The following is a 17835-nucleotide window of genomic DNA, read 5'->3' as shown; positions in this document are numbered from 1 at the left end:
TTAAAAGTTAATGAACTAAAGAAAACAAAACCAAACAATGTTTAGTACCATTCTTTACTTGGTACTTAGCCTTTCTTTATCTTCTTCTCTCCATTTCAAATCGTAATCATTTTTGAGGTTGGAATGTGTATAATTCTCTTTTGTTCAGGAATAAAATTTGCAGACTGTAACAGTTCCCTTCTACCCCAGTATTTCTGGGTTTTGTAATAGTTTGTTCTGCTATTGAAAGCTTTGAGGTAATATGAATTTGACATTGCTTTGGGTGTATAGTGGTGAGAATTCATCCCTGCATTTTGAAAAGGAAAGAGTCACAGTAAGTATTTGCCTCTTTGAGTTATTTGTATGTGTATGTGCCATATATTTGTATACCTGTGTGAGGACAAAATTAAACTAATTTCAAGTTCTTAAGTGACTTTAGTGATTGGAAAGAGGTATTTAATTGACATCCCTGGAGACTGAAATCTTTTGTCTGTCCACAGGTTTTTATGAGACTGGATTCTCTGGATGAGAAAAAGCTCACTCTTCAAGAGGGCCAGTAATTTGAGCAGTTTGGATAGCTGCTGTAGAATTTGAAGTTGTTATTTTAGTGGTACAGATTTACTGATGTATATAGTGGCATTTAACATTCACTGTGTTATAGGATCCTGATGGAGAAAATGCTCGTAGGGCATTGCAACGAACAGGAGGATCATTTCCAGGAGGACATGTACCCGATATGGGATCGGGATTGATGAATTTACCACCTTCCATTCTCAATAATCCAAACATTCCTCCTGAGGTTATCAGTAATTTGCAGGCTGGTAGACTTGGTTCCACAATTTTTGTTGCTAATGTAAGTTTAAGCTTTACTCTAAAATTTTGCCATTCAGATATTTAGTTTTAATCATGAGATTATTAGATGAATGGGTTACAGGTTTATAAAACATTTTGCTTGCTTTTAACTAAAGTAAGCAAAACAGTAATTATCATAAACTCAAACCCAATTTGAGTCCATAAATACAAGGTTAGAGTATAAACACAAGTATTTAGGATTTTTAAAAATAGAACTGTGGAATTTATAAACAAACAGTTCTTGATATTATGTACTATTATTGAATGTAATTTTAGTCATATTGGTAAGTGGATTTCTTTCTTTAGATTTGATATTTGTGAATGTGCATGTTGTCGTTGGTTTGTTTTAAGCTTTTGAAAATCAGTGATATCAATCATACTTTCCAAAATCTGAATTTCTGTCAGTAAAAATAGATGTGAAAGTTTCAAATGTACAAAACAGGACTGAGCAGCACTGAGAGGCTGTTTTTGAGAATTTAAAAAAGTAAGGGTAAGGAACAACATAGATGTAGCTTACTGATCTTTAACAACTTAAGATGTTTCTATTTGATACCGTTGATACACTGTTTTACAAGAATTAGAATTCTTTATATTTTTGAGAATTTAGAAATGATTTGTATTATTTTAAGTGGGGAGAGGGGTTAATAGGTATGTAACTTTATATGATTTTATATTAAGCTTGACTTCAAAGTTGGTTGGAAGAAGCTAAAGGAAGTGTTCAGCATAGCTGGAACTGTAAAGCGGGCAGATATTAAAGAAGACAAAGATGGCAAGAGCAGAGGAATGGGCACAGTCACTTTTGAACAAGCAATTGAAGCAGTTCAAGCAATTTGTATCCTGATTTATACTTGAGCGTTGTTTAATAAGGTTGAAGTTTGATACCATTTTGTGGGGATCATGGAATTTAAGGTTGCCTTACTTAGAAATGTGTATTAGAATTTGGTCTCCAGTGCATAAAACCTTTATTATGTCCAAGTACTAAAGTCACTCTTAAAACTTGAATTAGCCATATTATACAGCCCTAGTATTAACTTTTTCCTACTTTCTCTTCCTACTACAACTAATTGTATACATGTTGTCGACAGTAATGTATCTCATTGAACATTAACATAGTCACTTTAAATGATGCCTAGTTAGTTTTCTTTTCTCAGTAGTTGGATTAAAATATATTTTATTTATAAAATAAAACTATAAAGCAAAGAATTGAAGCTTTTTTTGAGTATGTGGAAGAGACTAATACAAATAAGTAAAATATTAAAAGATGTTGATTAAAATATTAGGGATAGTTTGATTCTAAATGTGATTATTAAAAATGTGTTTGTGTTCAACTATAATTTCATAGTTGTCCTGACTGGCTTTCCTTGACTGAACCAACAGCTATGTTCAATGGGCAGTTTTTGTTTGATAGACCTATGCATGTGAAAATGGTGAGTTCCTGTATATCACTTCAACTTTCCAACCTCAAATTTTACCTGCTTTCTTCTGTGTTACAGATCTTTTAAATTAAATTAAATTGTATATTAACCATATAATAAACTTTTTTGCAACTAGGATGACAAGTCTGTCCCTCATGAAGACTACCGTTCACACGACAGTAAAGCGCCACAGTTGCCACGTAAGTGACGCTGCTCCTAGAGCAGTCAGGCTGTCCTGTGCCAACAGGCCTGTTTCTGCGCTCGCATCCCTGCTGGCCCTCCGTTTGATGTTTTGAGTTATGGAGCTAGTTTGTCCTCATTGATTAGGAAGACTGAGGACATAAATATTTGCCCCTTTTCTTTTCCTTTTTGTAGTTTTTCCTGATTATAAAAGCAGTATATACTAAAAAGTTTGTTAAGGTCTTATGTGGGTGGGGGGAAAGTCTTTGTAATTTTATTATCCATAAATAACCTCCATTATAACATTTTTGTGAATTTCCTTCCAGTGTTTCCTTATATGTGTTGTTTTTTTTTACATATTTGAGAACTATCACATAAATAATTTTCTATTTTTTTTTGTTTAGCATTAGAATGTAAGCACTATTCCTTGTTATAAATTCTTTCTAAAATTTTTTTATTGGCTATTAACCTATCATATGGATGCTCCATAACTATTTCAGTATTACGTATATTTTAGGTATGTTAACTTTTTTTCTTTTAATCACCAACAGAGTTTTCCCTTTTTCTTTTCTTTTTGTATACAAGTTTTTGGTATGTTTTTGGTTATTTCCTCAGGATAGATACCTTGAAGTAGATTTATAGGTTTTCAGGTGATCAGTGTTACCAGATTATTTTCCAAAGGATTATAAAACAGCAGTATACTTAACATCTGTGTCTCAGTGCTCCATCTTCAAAGTGAGGATGCTTATGGTACCTACTTTGTGGATTGGCATGAGTATTACATGAGTTACTATATAATACATGTCAAGTGCGTAGAACAGCTCTGGTATAATGTAAGCACTCAATAAATACTCTTATTCTTTTTGTTACATCTTTCTGGTTATTATTAAAGTTTTTTTTAATCATAAACTGTTAATTTGGACAAATATAAAATCACTCATGTAGCTATAATAGACCATATTTGTTTTAGGTGATTTTTCTTTAAAATAACATTTTATAGATAAAGATGCTCCTCTCTTACCACCTCCCACTAGATAACTTTACCTAGAGGAAACAACTTATAGATACAGTGTTTATCATTTTATCTACGTTTTAATAATTTGACTATACATTTATACATCCATAAATGTTATATGAAATTGTTTTCCTGGATTCAAAATTGGGTGTGAGTGAAATTATATTGTTCATATTCTGCAACTTGCTGATTTTGGTTTAACATTGTTTTTGAGATTTCATGTGTATTGAAAAATTGTAGCTCTAATCCCTTCACTTTAGTGGCTAATGCCACATTTTGTAAATATATGTGTGTGTGTATTTTAGGTTATTCTAATTTTTCTGTTATAAGAAACAATACTACTTTCAGGAGAATTTGTTCTCTTTCCCTGAAAATACTCTGTTCTCTCAACATTGGCTAGAAAATACTCTGTTCTCTCAACATTTGTAAAAGTGTCCGTGGTGTGTAGTGTTTAGGGGAACCTTTTTACCTATTAACTTTATTTACTACTATTTATATACTATTATTTACTATATTTACTGTTGCTTCTTGAGTCCATTGTGGTAATTTCTATTTTTCCGAGAATTTTACCATTTTTTTTCATTTTCAGATTTGTTGGCATAAAATAGTCTCTTTTAATTTGTGCCGCAGCTATAGTTCTGTCATTTTTAAATTCCAAAGGTTTGCAATTCCTCTGTTTTTCTTAGTCAATTTTGCTTGGAGATTTGTCAATTTTATTAGTGCTTTTGAAGAAGTAAATTCCATTTTTTATATCTTAGTTTATGCTCTTAGTTTTATTTCCTTTTCTATTTCTTTGGGTTTAGTCTCTTAGTTTTGTCCTAACTCCTTAAGTTGAATGTATACTTCACTAATTTGTAGCCTCTTATGTAATACAAGTAGTTATGACTATCAATTTGTCCACTATATACAAGTTGTGCTAGAGTGTCTTTATTGTGATTTAATTTTTATTAAATTACCATTATGATTTCTTCCTAAGTCGTGTATTTTTGAATTTCCAAACATATAGGTTTTTTCTTATTAATTTCTAACTTAATGTGGCTGTAGATGTCTGTATGATTGTGATTCTTTGGAATTAATTACTTTGGGCTTTTTATTGTGCCCTAATATATTTTAGTAAATATTCCAGGTGTTCAGTATACTGTTCTGTGTGTGTTGCGTGTGTGTGCATGTGCAGTCGTTCTGTTGTGTCTGACTCTTTGTGACCCCCATGAACTGTAGCCCTCCAGGCTCCTCTATCCATGGAACTTTCCAGTCAGGAATACTGCTGTGTTTGCCATTTCCTATTCCAGAGGATCTTCCCGACCCAGGGATAGAAACTGCATCTCTTGGGTCTCCTGCATTGGCAAGCGAATTCTTTACCACTAGTGCCACCTGGAAAGCCCTGTGTCAATTAAGTCAAGTTTGTTAATCATTTAAATTACACCTTTGCTAGTAATTTTGTCTGCTTGTGCTGTCAATTACTAAGATATATTTATGGTAAAATCCTATGCTATTAAGATGAATTTATCTGCTTTTTCTTATTTTTACTTTATTTCAAAACTAATTTAGTAGATGCATACAAGTATAGAACTGATACATTTTCCTAGTGAGTCAAGATTTTATCATTGTAGAGTGATTTCATATTTAGTAACTGCCTCTACGTCTTTTGTCTAATAGTAATGTAGGTACAATAGCTTTGTTTTGTTTATTCACTTTATAGATTTATTTGGTTTAATTCCCATTATCTTATTTTGTGTTTTATTAGTATTTTTTCTGCTTTGTACAAATATTTACTTTATATTTCTTTTTCTCCTATCTTTCCCTTTCAGTGGTTATCCTGAATATTTTAATATGCTGATATAAAGTCTGAAGTTAATAGGATTATTCTCAAAAGCTGAATGACCTTTGAGTGCTCTAATTTTAATCATTTTCCTACTGAATTACATGCTATTATTGCTTAATGTTTTAGTTATATATTTACTTTTTATCCAGTCCCACAAAATAGGCATTATTAGTACTTTCTTATTATTTGCTTTCACAGATCATGGCACTATTATTTTGCCCCCTGAAACATATATTTTAAAAGCTCTTTCAATGAGTATCTCTTGTTAGTAAATTCTCTCAATTTTGATTCATCTATAAATGTCTTAGAAGATGAAGTTATATAGTTTAAGGTAGTTATTTTCCCTCAGCACTTTAAAAATATTCCAGTTTTCTGACTTCCATTATTGCTATTGAGTCAGCTATCAGCTGAATTGTCCTTTCTTTGTAGGTAAGCTGTGTTCTTCATGTAGCCGATTTTAAGATCTTTGTCTTTGACATATAGTTTTACTACATTGTGGGTGTGGATTATCCTTCATTGGGCTTTTACAATTGAGAATTCAGTTTTTTTAAATAAATTCTGGAAAATTCTCAGCTTAACATGTCTTTGAATATTGCCTGTTCTCCCTTTGTAGGGCAGTCCTTTTCTGCCCTTCCTTATCGCTCAGGGTGTCATCTTTTAAGATCCTGGCTTTGTAAAGTAAGGGCTTTCAATTTTCTTTTCCACCATTAGAACTCTTCAATTTATTTAGATTAAAAATAATCCTTTATTATATTCATATTTATTTTATATCTATTCTTTTCAAGATTTATGGTTTATGTACTCTTCTATTGAGATGTAGTATGAATTCATAGACTTTGACAGAATCAGTTTGATGTTTTAAGTTAATTATTTTTAATGTGTTTATTCTTTCCTTTCTCCCTCCACTTCCACTTCCTTTGCTGAAATTATTGTAACTTGGCAAGTGGAGGCTTCTTCATTTCTTATGCCTCTGATATTCTTACTTTCTGGTAAGAATGGAATTTCCCAGATCCATGATTTTTCTTTTCCTGAGATACGAAATTGGCCTACTTTCAAAGAGTCCTGGTTCCTTTTAGTGAAGAATGGTATCAGAGATGAAAATAAGAGTGTTATGTGTAGACATGAGCATTGTTGATGGTCAAGTGTGCTATTGCTTTGAACCATTTTTAGGGACTGAACTGAAAAAAGGTATTTCTTTTACCAGGTCACACTGATCTTTCCAACTTAACACAACATGCTTCTGTACTGTAAAAAAAAAAAAAAAAAGTATATAATATATGGTTTTCTCAACCCTTAGCACTTACTAATTGCTCCATTGACTAGCAGGAACTTTAAAACCAAACTCAGAGTTAGTAGAGTAAAACAGTTCCCACTGTCTTTAAGGTCATCAGATTATCTTCTTAGAGTCCAATTTCAGTAAACTTAAGTAGTTTAAGAGAAGTAAAAAGAATACTGGATTTAGAGACAGAAAACTTGAATTCTAGTGTTAACTTAATCACATAGCATTTTGCAAGTAACTTAAGGTCTCAAAAATTACCTCATCTATGCATAACAGATATGAAAACACTTAAGATACCATATAATTATGTCAATGATAAAACTAGGTAATATAGCATTCGCTTTATTCAATATTATGTTTACTTGGTTGTTGACTTTTTAGTTTCTTCTGAACCATCTAAAAGTGATTCCTAGATTTTAAGAGGGTCTACAGATTTAGTACCTACATATTTTAGATATGTAGGTCATTTATAAAGTGATTCAGAATGCTCTTAGTATTTCATTACTCTTTGTCAGTATGCATTTGACTGTGATATAAGATGAACCTGCTTCATAAAACACTTCTCTTTAATAAATGATATTATAGTAAGGCCTCAGTGTGCTACATTTCAATGAAAACAAGAACTGGTGCTCTTATTTACAAATTTTCAAACTTTTAGAAATACTACTTCAAGCATATAGCTTTAAAATTTTCAGTGGCAGTTAGTTGATCAAATATAAATTGATAATAACATCCTTATTTGTGTTTTAGGTGGTCTTGGAGGCATTGGAATGGGACTTGGTCCAGGTGGACAACCTATTAGTGCCAGCCAGTTGAACATAGGTGGTGTAATGGGAAATTTAGGTCCAAGTGGTAAGTATTATAAGTATTCTAACCTTATTATTTTGTTTTAAATGATACATTTGCTAGATTGTAAAGCTTATACTTACTAGTTTGTAATAATGTTGAAAGAACTCTAGTTTATAATTGAATATTTAAGATGTTACTTTAGTCTGAAAAAGGAATGAAACCTTGAGAGCAGAGAACATGAAAGAGATTGGGCAAAGGTCAGGAGGGTTCCTCTGAGGCCAGCCATGTTACAGTTAGCCTTTTAGCACTGTGGATTTTGAATTGTCAAAGGAGAATATTCAATATTGTCTGTGCCTTGTATATTATGGGTATACTTTCTTTGTGGAATGGGTGAAATACTACCATATTGTAAGCAATTTAAATTTGAATATCTAGTTGGGAAGGTAGCTTTTCAGATAGCTGTTTGGTTCTTCACCTAGAGTAATCTACAGTTTATCTTTGAAAATTAAGTTTTAAGCTTTTTGGTTTCAGAACCCTTTTATACTTTTAAAATTTGTTGAGGACTCCAAAGTGCTTTTGTGTATGTAGTTATATTTGTCAGTATTTACTTATTAGAAATTAAAAATTAGAACTTAAAAATTTGCATAATAAAAATAATAATAAACTTACTATGTGTTAACATAAATGTAGTTTTTAAGAAAACAAAAATTAGAAGAGTGATATTTCACCTTTTTTTGCATCTCTTTAATGTTTGGCTTAATGCAAGATAATCATGTTCTTATATTTGCTTCTGAATCAGTTCATTACAATACCATCTATTGTGTAGTTTCTGGGAAATTCCACATATACTCAGGGGAAAGTGAGAGCAAAACAGTCAATATCTTAATACTATTTGAATAGTAAAATAGTTTTGATCTGTTGAACCCTCAAAGGTCCCCATACCATATTTTGAGAATTGCTATTTTAATTAATGAACTGATAAATGCTCTCTGGTTCCTGTTTTTGTTGAGGTGCTATAGCTACAGTTTAAATTGTGAGGATAGTTAAAATAATCATTTTCATCTAAATGGGTGGAAATTTTCTCCCTTACTCTTAGGCCTTCTGCCCTCCTAAACACATACTATTTTTATTTAATTTTTTACTGCTCCCTTAGCTGCCATGTTTAAAGGAGACCTGATTTCTCAATCTGGTGTAGTGATATTTGTGTGTGTGAGCTGAAAAAATAATGAACTCTTGCCCAATCCTAGATATCCTCTAACCGAATGTGAGCATGACCAGTGAATTTTGTTTTCTTGACTAATGAATATTCACAGAGGCCTTTTTAAAGACTCTTGATTAGACAACTGCTATGGCATAGCACTTTAAACCATCCTGCCTGTGCCCTGCTGCTTCTCTAGTGTTCCACTGTGACTAGACCAGTGTTATATCTATTGTGCTCTTGCATTATATCATTCTTTAGTCATTAAAATAAAGCTTATTGAAAGTAAATATTGTGTATTTCATTTGAGGTATGGGAATGGATGGTCCAGGTTTTGGAGGAATGAATAGACTTGGAGGAGGTATGTATAAGTATTTGTTTCTTTTTTTTTGGTATGTACCCATCACCATGTTGAGTGAATTAGAAATATATTGAGAATTCTAAGGAAAACAAAGTATGATTTACTATTGGCTCACATCCTAAAGGCTGTGAGCAGAAATTGAGCTTGGTACATACTTAAGGGCTATGGAAGGTGATGTGTTAAGAAGTGGTTGCACAAGGGTAGGGTAGGTGAAGGGTTTACTGATGAGACTTAACATTTACAAAATGCACCGTTCAGCTATACAACTGACAGTCACATCTCAAACTTAATCTTTATTTCATAGGAATTGGGTTTGGTGGTCTGGAAGCAATGAATAGCATGGGAGGATTTGGAGGAGTTGGTCGAATGGGAGGTAGGTAAATGTATATAGTGGGATTTGTGTGGTACATTTCATTTTCCTTCTTATTAAAAATGTTCCCCCTTTACTTAGGGATGGATACCATAGAATTTTCAGAGGATGTATGGGCACTAGGGGATAAGGACAGATATAGCAGGACTGGGATATATGTGGCATAGAAAGTAGGTTGGGTGAATCACGGACTTTCTATATTGTGTCTTTACAGTATAGTTTCAATAATTCCTAAATAGATTACTGTTTATTGATAATACTTGAAAAAGGGTTAATTTGTTGCATAATCTTTTCAGAGCTATACCGTGGTGCGATGACTAGTAGCATGGAGAGAGATTTTGGACGTGGTGATATTGGAATAAATCGAGGCTTTGGAGATTCCTTTGGTAGACTTGGTAGGGCTGGCTGTTTACTTTTCCTTTTCTTTGCAGGTTATATTTTTAGAATTTGGCTGTCTTTTTTATGAAAAAGTAGACATTTAAAATGTTTCATGCAGTTTATTACTTGAAGAAAAATACTTTAGAGATTTTAATGTACTAGCTCTCTTTTTCAGTTACATATCTGAACCCTATTTCTAGAAGACTTTGTATTTTTCAGTTTTTATACATCTTCTGAGAGCATAGTACTTTGGGAATTTTAAAGTATGATTATTAATTAGTTATTATCTTTCCATCCTTGTTTAGGCAGTGCAATGATTGGAGGGTTTGCAGGAAGAATAGGAGCTTCTAACATGGGTCCAATAGGATCTGGAATAAGTAGGTTTAAATTTTACTAGAATTTTATAGTAATATTTGAGTACTTGCAAAAAACTTTGCAAGAGTAGTTATTGTAGTATAGTAATACTTTGTTCTTAAATGTTGCTATGACTTGTAATTTAGAGAAACTTCGATAGTTATTGAGCTTTACTGTTTGAAATTTCTAAACTAACTTTGAATTTTACTTCTTTGACATTTCTAAACACCAGAATATGTGTTTAATGTCACCCAATTCAAGAACATTTATTCCAACTAATGAATCTGGGGATTTTTCTAGTCATGTGTCAGGAACAACATTAGCTTTAGCATCAATTTTGTTTCCTTGCTTATATTAGAGACTAGCTTATTTCATCTGTGAACAGCTTGTGTCTTCTGGTAAACACTGGTGAATTGCCTCAGATCTAACACTTCTTGAGACCTCCTGAGTTTGAGGGCAAAATTGAAAGAGATGCTTATTTCCTCGCCTCTTAAATCTTTCCATGATAGAATCAAGAGTACCATTGTTGCAACCCTAGAGAATTCTAAATTTCTTCCCTCTGTTTCCACTACTACATTTTAGAACTTATATTAAGCCTTAACACAAGGCTTATAATTTTGACTCCTGCTGAATCATGTCTGTTGTGAGCTCTCCATACTTTATTGACTTCCTTTAATTGATTGAAATCTCACAAATAGGAAACACAGTCTACTTGAACTGTTCTAAGAGTGGGGTTAAAAAAAAAAAATCTTGTCAGTGGAAGATACTTACTCCATTGTGCCTTGCTTCTCATTTTATTCTTTTCAACATCTTTTGTCAACCTTGGCCATTTCCCTGTTAAATATAATATCCCTATCTTCCTTTTTCACCTCAGTGTTTATACTTCTGTTCCCCTAATTTTATATTTGTTATTAACAGAAAACCAATTTGAGGGTGATGTTAGTTTTTAGAATGGGGATACTAGAATAGCTATGAGAAACAAGGATACATTTGAGAAAGAGTAGAATTGGAATAAAGAGGATTCAACTTGAATATAGCCATCAAGTGGGTATGAGATACAAGCTAGATTCTCAGGCTCTGGCTAAAGGGATGTGATTGTGTTTTTTGTTATCTCTACAAGTTCTGTATAACATAGAGACTAAAAGTTAGGTTCTTTGGTTATTGGAAATTGAATTGATATGAAAGGAGAAATTATATGTGAGACAAGATACTGAGATGAAAGGTAAGCTAGGGAAAGAATATTATGTAGGACAGTATGATGAGAGCAGCAGTTGATGTGTGAGTTGTAATTATTTGAATTTATCCCATATGTCTTTGTTCTAATAATTACTAAACTTGGTAATATTAGAAAATGAAAATGAGGGTAAAAACTACTATAACATTAATGAATAAAGTATTAACAATTGGTAGAAAATTTATATTACTTATGTTTTATGATATGAATATAACTTTATAGAAGTGTATGTGTCTAATGTAGTTATACAGTGGCTAGAATAAACTGATTGAGTTAGCCATTAACATTCAACTAACCTAATATATACCAAATTAAAATTTGTTCCTTGGAAGATTGTTATATCATGTGTATGAAAATAATTTTATGTTTATATATTGTCTAATCACATAAATAAATTAATTTTTATCTCCCTTTCTTTCTCAAAAATGATTCTCTCCCTCCTCTTTCTCTCCTTCTTCTTCCTTCTCCTTTTCCTTCTGCTTTTAAAACAAAAACACCAAACTCCCAAATCCTCCCTTCCCTTCTTGAAAATCCAGGTGGTGGAATGGGTGGCATGAACAGTGTGACTGGAGGAATGGGGATGGGACTGGATCGGATGAGTTCCAGCTTTGATAGAATGGGACCAGGTATAGGAGCTATACTGGAGAGAAGCATCGATATGGATCGAGGATTTTTATCGGGTCCGATGGGAAGCGGAATGAGAGACAGAATAGGCTCCAAAGGCAACCAGATATTTGTCAGAAATGTAAGCAACTAAATGTAAAGGATACTTAAAATTAATTTTTTCCTTGTATATCTGTTACTAATACCTTTTTTCATTCTAGCTGCCTTTTGACTTGACTTGGCAGAAACTAAAAGAGAAATTCAGTCAGTGTGGTAAGTATGCCAAACTGTAGATATATTGATATTGACTATGGAGGAAAAATTGATTTTAAACTTTTAAATACTGCTTAAAGCATTACCTTTCCAGATGCTTATTCCTGGGTTAATTCCACTTCAAAGAAATGAATTATTTTGCTATCCTCTGACGTAACAGCAGTGCATATTGGTACTAAGTAACAAGATTTAGAGTAGAGTTTGTCATTGAGTAGAGTCTTTGTGGATAAAGAAGGTGCATACTGTATTACCTGATTTTTAAATGGTTAATATATCATCATTGGTTGCATTTAAAAGAATTTTTTTTTCCTGTGGGAAATACTGACGAGTGGTATTTTTTTTGTTTATGATGTAGTGCAGTGCATTGTCAGTATGACCCAATGAAATCCTGACTTCTAAGTGATATGGAGTTAATAGATGAGACCCATTCTGCACACTCTTGTCACTTGTACAACTCAAGTAGCTTAGGTGGTAGGTAGCATAGAACCCACTGTCTGTCTTTGTAGGAGTAAGAAGATCTGCCAGAATGAGTAAGCAGCAGCTAGCCATGAATCCCATAGACTACAGGGAAGTGAACATATCAAGGCCTTAGTGACATGTATCAAATGAGGGAGCAGTGGCAGCAAGTATAGATAACCCCTGCTATTGTAGTTTCAGTGGAAAAAAAAAAAAAATCTCCAAATATCATATGATTAGGTAGAAGTGAAACAAGATAAAGAACAAATGGGACAAATAGTGACATTAATGGAAATGTGACCAATATTGAATTGACTCTTCTTTGTCATATGTAGGCAAATTTCCTTTCGAGATCAGACATTGTAACACGTTTGGGGTCTTTGGTGGGCTTCTATACTTGCTATTGGCATTGTTTTGACAGGAGGACATCATCGACTCAAAAACATGTTTTAAAAGGAAAAACCTAGTACCTAAATCTACACTTTAAAAATCTGTACAACATTTTAGCTAATAAAATAAAGTGGTTAACTTTGTTATTTTAGCTCTAGTCTTAACGTACCTTGTTGATCAGTCTGTGTTATGTCATGAAAGTAATGATATTTTTTTGTCTTCTCAATTGTAAAAGCGTCTGACTTTTAGATTTATATTAAGGTAATATAAGTAATTTCCTACCGTTTTCCTATTTTAAACTTGAACTTATATTAGTGGAAAGGAAAATAAGTTATGGTAATATAGAATTAAGTGTCCAGCTATTGACAACTATGGAAATTATTTATTTGGCTTGTATGAACTGAACAGTTTTCTGCCACATCACTTTATTTATTTACTTTTAAATCTTAAGAATTTTTCTTTCTTAGAATGAGAAGTTTGTTTTTAATCTGCTCCAAGCCTTTAGTGGCCCTTTTCGTAGTATAAGTCAGTGTTTTGCTTTTTTTTAACCCCCTGGGCCCAAGGTAAGTTAAGTATATTCTCTTGGTTACTTAGTAAGAGTCTAGTGGTACTCCATGCTCTCTGCTAAAATAGTAACTGTCAGCAAATGACCCATCAGGAAGCCCTCTGATCATTAAATGTCTATAGTATTTAATTTTCCTTAATGGGGCAGTTACAAAGGCTGAAGAAATGTAGTATGTGTTATATAACCCTCAGTACAGCATTTCCTCAGCAGATATAATACAGGGAAAAAAAATCTATTCCGATCTCCAAATACAACAAGATGAGAAGTTAAGTGAGAATAGTAAAGTAGATCTTCCTTTATTCTGTTCAGTGTAATTCCTCAGAATATGCATTTTTAAGAAGGCAGAGTATAATATAAGTGAACCAGTTAGAGTTGGATCCCACATTGGTTTAGGTTATGCTGCTGCTGCTGCTAAGTTGCTTCAGTCGTGTCTGACTCTGTGCGACCCCATAGACGGCAGCCCACCAGGCTCCCCCTGTCCCTGGGATTCTCCAGGCAAGAATACTGGAGTGGGTTGCCATTTCCTTCTCCAATGCATGAAAGTGAAAAGTGAAAGTGAAGTCGCTCAGTCGTATCCGACTTAGCGACCCCATGGACTGCAGCCTACCAGGCTCCTCTGTCCATGGGATTTTCCAGGCAAGAGTACTGGAGTCGGGTGCCATTGCCTTCTCCGTAGGTTATGCTAACAAGGTCAAATAGGCATAGCCTATCAAACTTGGTATAGCCTGTACCCTTTAACTGCACTCAGTGGTCTAGTATGATGCAGGATCATAGCATTGCAGTGCAAGGAAAGCCCATCTTAACTATTCCTGCTCTAAACTGTAACAAATATAACATTGCTCTACAGGTTTCCATAATGTAGTTTTCTGTATCAATTAGAAGCTCTGTTAACTGCACAGAAAATGGAGACTTGTGGTAGATTTTATTTGCTAAAACATACGCTGCTTCCCTTGTGGCTCAGCTGGTAAAGAATCTGCCTACAATGCAGGAGACCTGGGTTCGATCCCTGGGTTAGGAAGATCCCCTGGAGAAGGGAAAGGCTACCCACTCCAGTTTTCTGGCCTGGAGAATTCCATGGATTGTCGGACATGACTGAGCAGCTTTCACATGCTGCATCAAGCATGACTTGGTGTACTCAAGATTAACATAACAGTAAAAATAATGCAGTAAGAGTAGAAACACAGTATGAAGAACATTCACAGATAATCACTTTGTATTGTTTGTAAAGAAACACTAAAACTGTTTTTTGTCTCCTATTTCATAATTATAGTTTTTTGTAGAATATCTTGATTTTACATTTTTTCTCTTATGGTTATGTTACAGCTATACTTTGGAAGTAGATTTTATTAACAATTTAAATATACTTTAACTTGGCCTGTTTTTGGGTATGCTTTTCCATCATTTTCCAGAGTATACCTCACAGGGTTAGTTAATAGACTGACTTAAATAAAGTAGAAAGGTTTCTTTTATTGCAAGGAAGTCATTTTTGTAGTGTATGTAACAGCAATATCTTTGATCATTGTAATACTGATTTCTCATTTCATACTCTTTTGTTCTATTTGTTGTTGTTCTGTATCTCAATTGTGTCTGACTCTTTGCAGCCCCATGGACTGCAGCTTGCCAGGCTTCCCTGTCCTTCACTGTCTCCTGGAGCTTGCTCAAACTCATGTCCATTGAGTCAGTGATGCCATCCAACCATCTCGTCCTCTGTCATCCCTTTCTCCTCCTGTCTCAGTCTTTCCCAGCATCAGGGTCTTATTTAAATGTGTCGGCACTTCGCATCAGATGGTCAGAGTATTGGAGCTTCAGCTTCAACATCAGCCCTTCCAGTGAATATGCAGGGTTGATTTCCTTGAGGATTGACTGATTTGATCTCCTTGCAGTCCAAGGGACTCTCAAGGGTCTTTTTCAGCATCATAGTTCTAAAGCATCAGTTTGTCCTATACTGTTGCTGAAATAGCAGTACTATTTTATTTTTCTTGAAATTACCTAAGATCAGTAGATTTTTAAGTCATTTAGGAGTCCTCAGAGCATGGAAAAAGCCAGGGAAATCTGATATTAATCACTTAAAGCTAAATTTTTTCTCCTCAATTATTTATTTTTAGAAAATATCTCTATTGGTGTTTTTATGGAATTAAGAAGAAACTTGGATAACAGAACTTTCTGTTTCTGTTAGGAGCTTTTTAGGGCAGTCTAACCATGAAACAAGTATCTATAAGTCACTTTCTCTATAAGCCTGAGTGTCCAGAATATAAGAAAATTCAGTTAATCTTAGGTGATAGACTTTGTCAGCTAGAACAGCCTTGTGATCATTGTGAAGTCAGGAATTTGGGGGTCTGAATCATGATTCCTAAACAGAGGGAAAATTTAAGAGGAAATAATGAAGAAACTTGTCCTTGGAGATTAACAGATTTTTGCAAGAGATAATTAAATATTTTCCTTTGAAGTTACGAAGATTTCTTGCTTGAATGAACCTCAGTATTGCTGTTAAATCTATGGTAGGATACTTACATTAAGAAAAACTCTAAATTTTTAGGTAAATTTAGAATAATGAAGAACCTTTAACCTTAAAAGCTCTTGAGTGTTCTCCACAGTCCTCTTCAAAATCACTGAAAAATGCTGCCATTTACTAAGGTGTGCTTCTTTAATTAAACTTGCTTGTTTTCATGTCCCAGCATTTGAGATACTAAGAGGACTCTGGAAATTGCTCTGCGTTTATCTTTAAAGCTTTTTTAAAAATATAGTTTTTTATTTCATTTTATGATATAAAGTGTTTCATTTTATGATATTTATTAGAAAATATGATTTCTGTGTATGTTTTTTACTTTTTCTTCCAGTTTCATTGAGATATAATTGACATACAGCACTGTATAAGTTTAAGGTGTACAGCATAAATGGTTTGACTTACACATGTAAAATGATTATTACAAGAAGCTCAGTGAACACCCATCATCTCATAGAAACAAAGAAACAGAAAACAAATTTTCCTTGGGATTTAGGATTTTTTCTGAGGATTTTTTCTTAACAATTTTCATATATAGCATATAGTAGTGTTGATTATATTTATCATGTTGTACATTACATCTGTAGTACTTATTTATCTTATAACTGGAAGTTTATACCTTTTGACTGCCTTCTTCTAATTCCCCCTCTCCAGCCCTCTTCCTGCCTCTGACAACTACAAATCTGACCTCTTTTTTTTTTTTACTGAGTTTGTTTCTTTGCTTTTGAAGTATAATTAATCTACAACCCTATGTTAGTTCCTGTTACACAACCTAGTTACTCGATATTTCCCTACTTTTTAGATGATCATCTCGATAAAGTCTAGTTGTAATATATCACCACGAAAAGATGCTAGTTATTGACTATGTTTCCAACATAGTATGTTTCATACCCGTGATTCATTTATTTTGTGATTGGAAGTTTGTATTCTTAATCTTCCACTCAGACAACCTTACCTGTTGTTCTCTGTACAGCTGTTTCTGTTTTGTTTATTTGTTTTTTAGATTCCATACATAAATGAAATTATACAATATTTATCTTTCTATGTCTGACTTATTTCACTTAGCATAATAACCTCTAGGTCCATCCATGTTGTTGCAAATGGCAAGATTTCATTCTTTTTTTTATGATGTTTTTAGTTTGTTTCCATATCTTGGCTGTTGTAAATAATGCTGCCATGAACAAAGGGGTGCGTATATCTTTCTTAATTAGAGTTTTTGTTTTCTTCGGATAAATACCCAGGAGTGGAATTGCTGGATCATATAGTATTACTATTTTTAATTTCCTGAAGAATCTCCATATTGTTTTCTATAGTGGCAACAACAATTTACATTCCTACTAATGGTGCACAGGGGTGGTTTGGTTTTTACCAGTTGTAGGTTAAAAACTGTTTGGATCAACTTTAACCATTGTAATATAATTTCTCTGGAAATTAGTCTGTTTTAGAACTTTTAGAAGGGCCTTCCCTGGTGGCCTAGTGGTAAAGAATCCCCTGCCAATGCAGGGGACCAGGGTTCAATCCCTGGGTCAGGAAGATCCCCTGGAGAAGGAAATGGCAACCCACTCCAGGATAATTGCCTGGGAAAACCATGGACAGAGGAGCTGGGTGGTTATAGTCAATGGGATCACAAAGAGTCAGATGTGACTTAGTGACTAAACAACAAATACCTTTTAGAACACAGTTAAGGAGAAGGCTTCCCTGCTGGCTCAGACAGTAAAGCGTCTGCCTGCAATATGGGAGACCCAGGTTTGATCCCTGGGTCAGGAAGATCCTCTGGAGAAGGAAATGGCAACCCACTCCAGTACCCTTGCCTGGAAAA

The 17835-nt window shown here is 33.7% G+C and overlaps 1 protein-coding gene across 4 annotated transcripts in view; it reads left to right on the top strand.

Annotated features, from left to right (window-relative positions):
• The window catches only part of MYEF2 (myelin expression factor 2), a 33369-nt gene that overhangs the window by 11394 nt on the left and 4140 nt on the right, over window positions 1-17835 (top strand). The window contains exons 6-16 of one of the 4 annotated variants that reach the window (XM_006077831.4): window positions 641-832; window positions 1510-1663; window positions 2209-2258; window positions 2383-2446; window positions 7293-7394; window positions 8840-8890; window positions 9195-9263; window positions 9557-9655; window positions 9944-10015; window positions 11763-11971; window positions 12051-12102. In XM_006077831.4, the coding sequence (XP_006077893.1) occupies window positions 641-832; window positions 1510-1663; window positions 2209-2258; window positions 2383-2446; window positions 7293-7394; window positions 8840-8890; window positions 9195-9263; window positions 9557-9655; window positions 9944-10015; window positions 11763-11971; window positions 12051-12102 (1114 nt within the window). The remainder of the gene's footprint in view (window positions 1-640; window positions 833-1509; window positions 1664-2208; window positions 2259-2382; window positions 2447-7292; window positions 7395-8839; window positions 8891-9194; window positions 9264-9556; window positions 9656-9943; window positions 10016-11762; window positions 11972-12050; window positions 12103-17835) is intronic. The other 3 variants (XM_006077832.4, XM_006077834.4, XM_006077833.4) reach the window with 3 other exon arrangements.

This window comes from Bubalus bubalis, chromosome 11 (genome assembly GCF_019923935.1).
Source record: "Bubalus bubalis isolate 160015118507 breed Murrah chromosome 11, NDDB_SH_1, whole genome shotgun sequence".
Taxonomy (NCBI): Eukaryota; Metazoa; Chordata; class Mammalia; order Artiodactyla; family Bovidae; genus Bubalus; species Bubalus bubalis.
The sequence above is the reverse complement of the archived record's forward strand: the minus strand, read 5'-3'. Positions and strand labels throughout refer to the sequence as shown.